The following is a 2153-nucleotide window of genomic DNA, read 5'->3' as shown; positions in this document are numbered from 1 at the left end:
AAATAAATAAATAAATAAATAAATAAATAAAATAAGCTAATTAATTTTTTTAAGTTCTACTGATTTTACAGGGATCATTTTGTTTTTAATTATTTGGTCTGGAAAAACTTGTTTGAATTTTAAAAGTTTTATAATACAAGGGAAAGGTGTTACAAATATAAATTTATAGGAAAGCACATATATTTTTGTTACCAAAATAAAAAATTTAAAGAACACTGTGGATTTTTTCCTTTCCCTTAATTCAAAGGGGCTTATATTTTCCACTATAACAGTTTAAAAACAAAAGGTCAGAGATCCTGCATACAGACTGAAGGGTGGCTGTCTGAGATTTTGACAATTCCATGGCAACAGGATGATACACCAGGACTCTTCTGGGAGGCTGAGGAAATGGAAGAAGCACCCATGGGCCCAGAGAAAGCAGAGGTGTGGTGGTGTGGCTGTTCCAGAAGTCAAGAGATCGGGCTGCTCAAGTACAAGTTCTGCATAGTTAAATATACAACTGTCCAAGGACAAGACATTCAACCTTAGTGAATGGGCTAAACTGTGGGCACAAAAAAAAAAAAAAAAAAACTTCATATGTTGATGATCTAACCCTTAGTAACAACAAACAAAACTGTATTTGGAGACAGAACCTTTATAGAAGTGATTAAGGTAAAAATTAGGTCGTATGTGTGGGCCCTAATTCAATATGACTTATTTCCTTATGAAAACTATTTTTTTTAGTGGTGGGTGGGAGTTATTTGTAGTTTTGGGGATTGAACCCAGGGCTTTGTAAACGCAAGGCATGCATCCTACCACTAAACTACAGTCCCAGGTTCACATGTTTCCTTATGAGATTAGGACACAAGGAAAGGTCATATGAGGACACTAGAAGACATCAGCATGCCCAAGAGAGGCTTAAGAAGAAACCAATCCTGCCAATATTTGATTTCTAGTATCCAAACTGAGAGAAAGCACTGATGTGCTATCTCAGCTCCCTCTCAAGGCAGTTGGTAGATCTAATGAGATACATCAGTATGACACAGACACAGCACGTAATGGTTCTCAATCTGGATAAAACAAATGATAACAGCCCTTAAATTCCATTCAAATTTGAAAGCCAATTTTGGGTTTATGAGAGCATATTTGAGAACTCCAGATAAACTACAGCAGACAAGTAAAGGAATTAACCATGAACTAACCAATGGAAATGAGGAGACTAAAAACAGATAAACAAAATGCTCTAAGCTGCTACACTGTAGTAATTTGCTACAGGAGCAACAGGAAATTAGCATACTTACCAGCATAGTAAGTCAACTGACAACAAAGCCATAGTAGACACAAATTCAAACACTGGAATCATGATAGTGTACTATGGTGAGAATCCATACCATAGGATGCTAACAATCTCCAAATTTATTACCAGAATAAAAATAAAATTTTCTATAGAGAACTTAAGGATCTCCTAGTTAACCTATCTACTGCCCAATACATGTTCACAACTTATTTAATAACTGCTAGCCTAGAACAGAGAAACCCGAGTTACAAAATAACGTGCAAAAAAAAAAGAAATCTATTGGCTATTCATGTTATTTTGTAGAGAAGATCCATTTTACCTAATTAAATTCACCAAGATGTTAAGGTTTCTACTATGTTCCTTCACTAGCACAGACATTTTCATACATCAGAAATCACAAAGACATATGTAGAGTCCCATACTCAGGATCCCATGACCTACCTCTAGGAGCATCTTCACATCCCAAGCGTCCTTTTCTTCATTTGGGTAACTCTTCGCCATATTGTAGTGTTTTTCACCTGGTTTTACCTCTTGTGGAGACTTGAGAATGCGAATCTGTACTTAAAGAGATAACATGCTTAGAACATTTCCAAAGTTCTATGACTCTGAACACTGCATTATTGTATCACTTCAAAAAATTCCATAGCCAGGTACAGTGACTCACACCTTTAATCCCAGGAGACAGAGGCAGGTGTAAGGCCAACCTGGTCTACACGGTTAGTTGGAGGCCAGCCTGAGCTATGTATCAAGACCTGTCTCAAGAGGGGGGGAGGGAGGGAGGGAGGGAGGGAGAGAGGGAGGGAAAGAAAGAGAAGGGAGAGGGAGAGAGAGAGAGAGAGAGAGAGAGAGAGAGAGAGAGGTTGTAATCCCCTTCATC

At 37.7% G+C, this 2153-nt stretch overlaps 1 protein-coding gene across 4 annotated transcripts in view; it reads right to left on the bottom strand.

The window, feature by feature from the left end:
• Nucleotides 1-2153, bottom strand: part of Adam17 (ADAM metallopeptidase domain 17) — a 52542-nt gene that overhangs the window by 19035 nt on the left and 31354 nt on the right. For all 4 annotated transcript variants that reach the window (XM_008850128.3, XM_029554600.1, XM_017802478.2 and 1 more), the window contains one exon: nucleotides 1718-1831. In XM_008850128.3, the coding sequence (XP_008848350.1) occupies nucleotides 1718-1831 (114 nt within the window). The remainder of the gene's footprint in view (nucleotides 1-1717; nucleotides 1832-2153) is intronic.

The sequence above is a fragment of the Nannospalax galili genome, unplaced genomic scaffold, assembly GCF_000622305.1.
Source record: "Nannospalax galili isolate Female #2095 unplaced genomic scaffold, S.galili_v1.0 scaffold100, whole genome shotgun sequence".
NCBI classification, from domain to species: Eukaryota; Metazoa; Chordata; class Mammalia; order Rodentia; family Spalacidae; genus Nannospalax; species Nannospalax galili.
The sequence above is the reverse complement of the archived record's forward strand: the minus strand, read 5'-3'. Positions and strand labels throughout refer to the sequence as shown.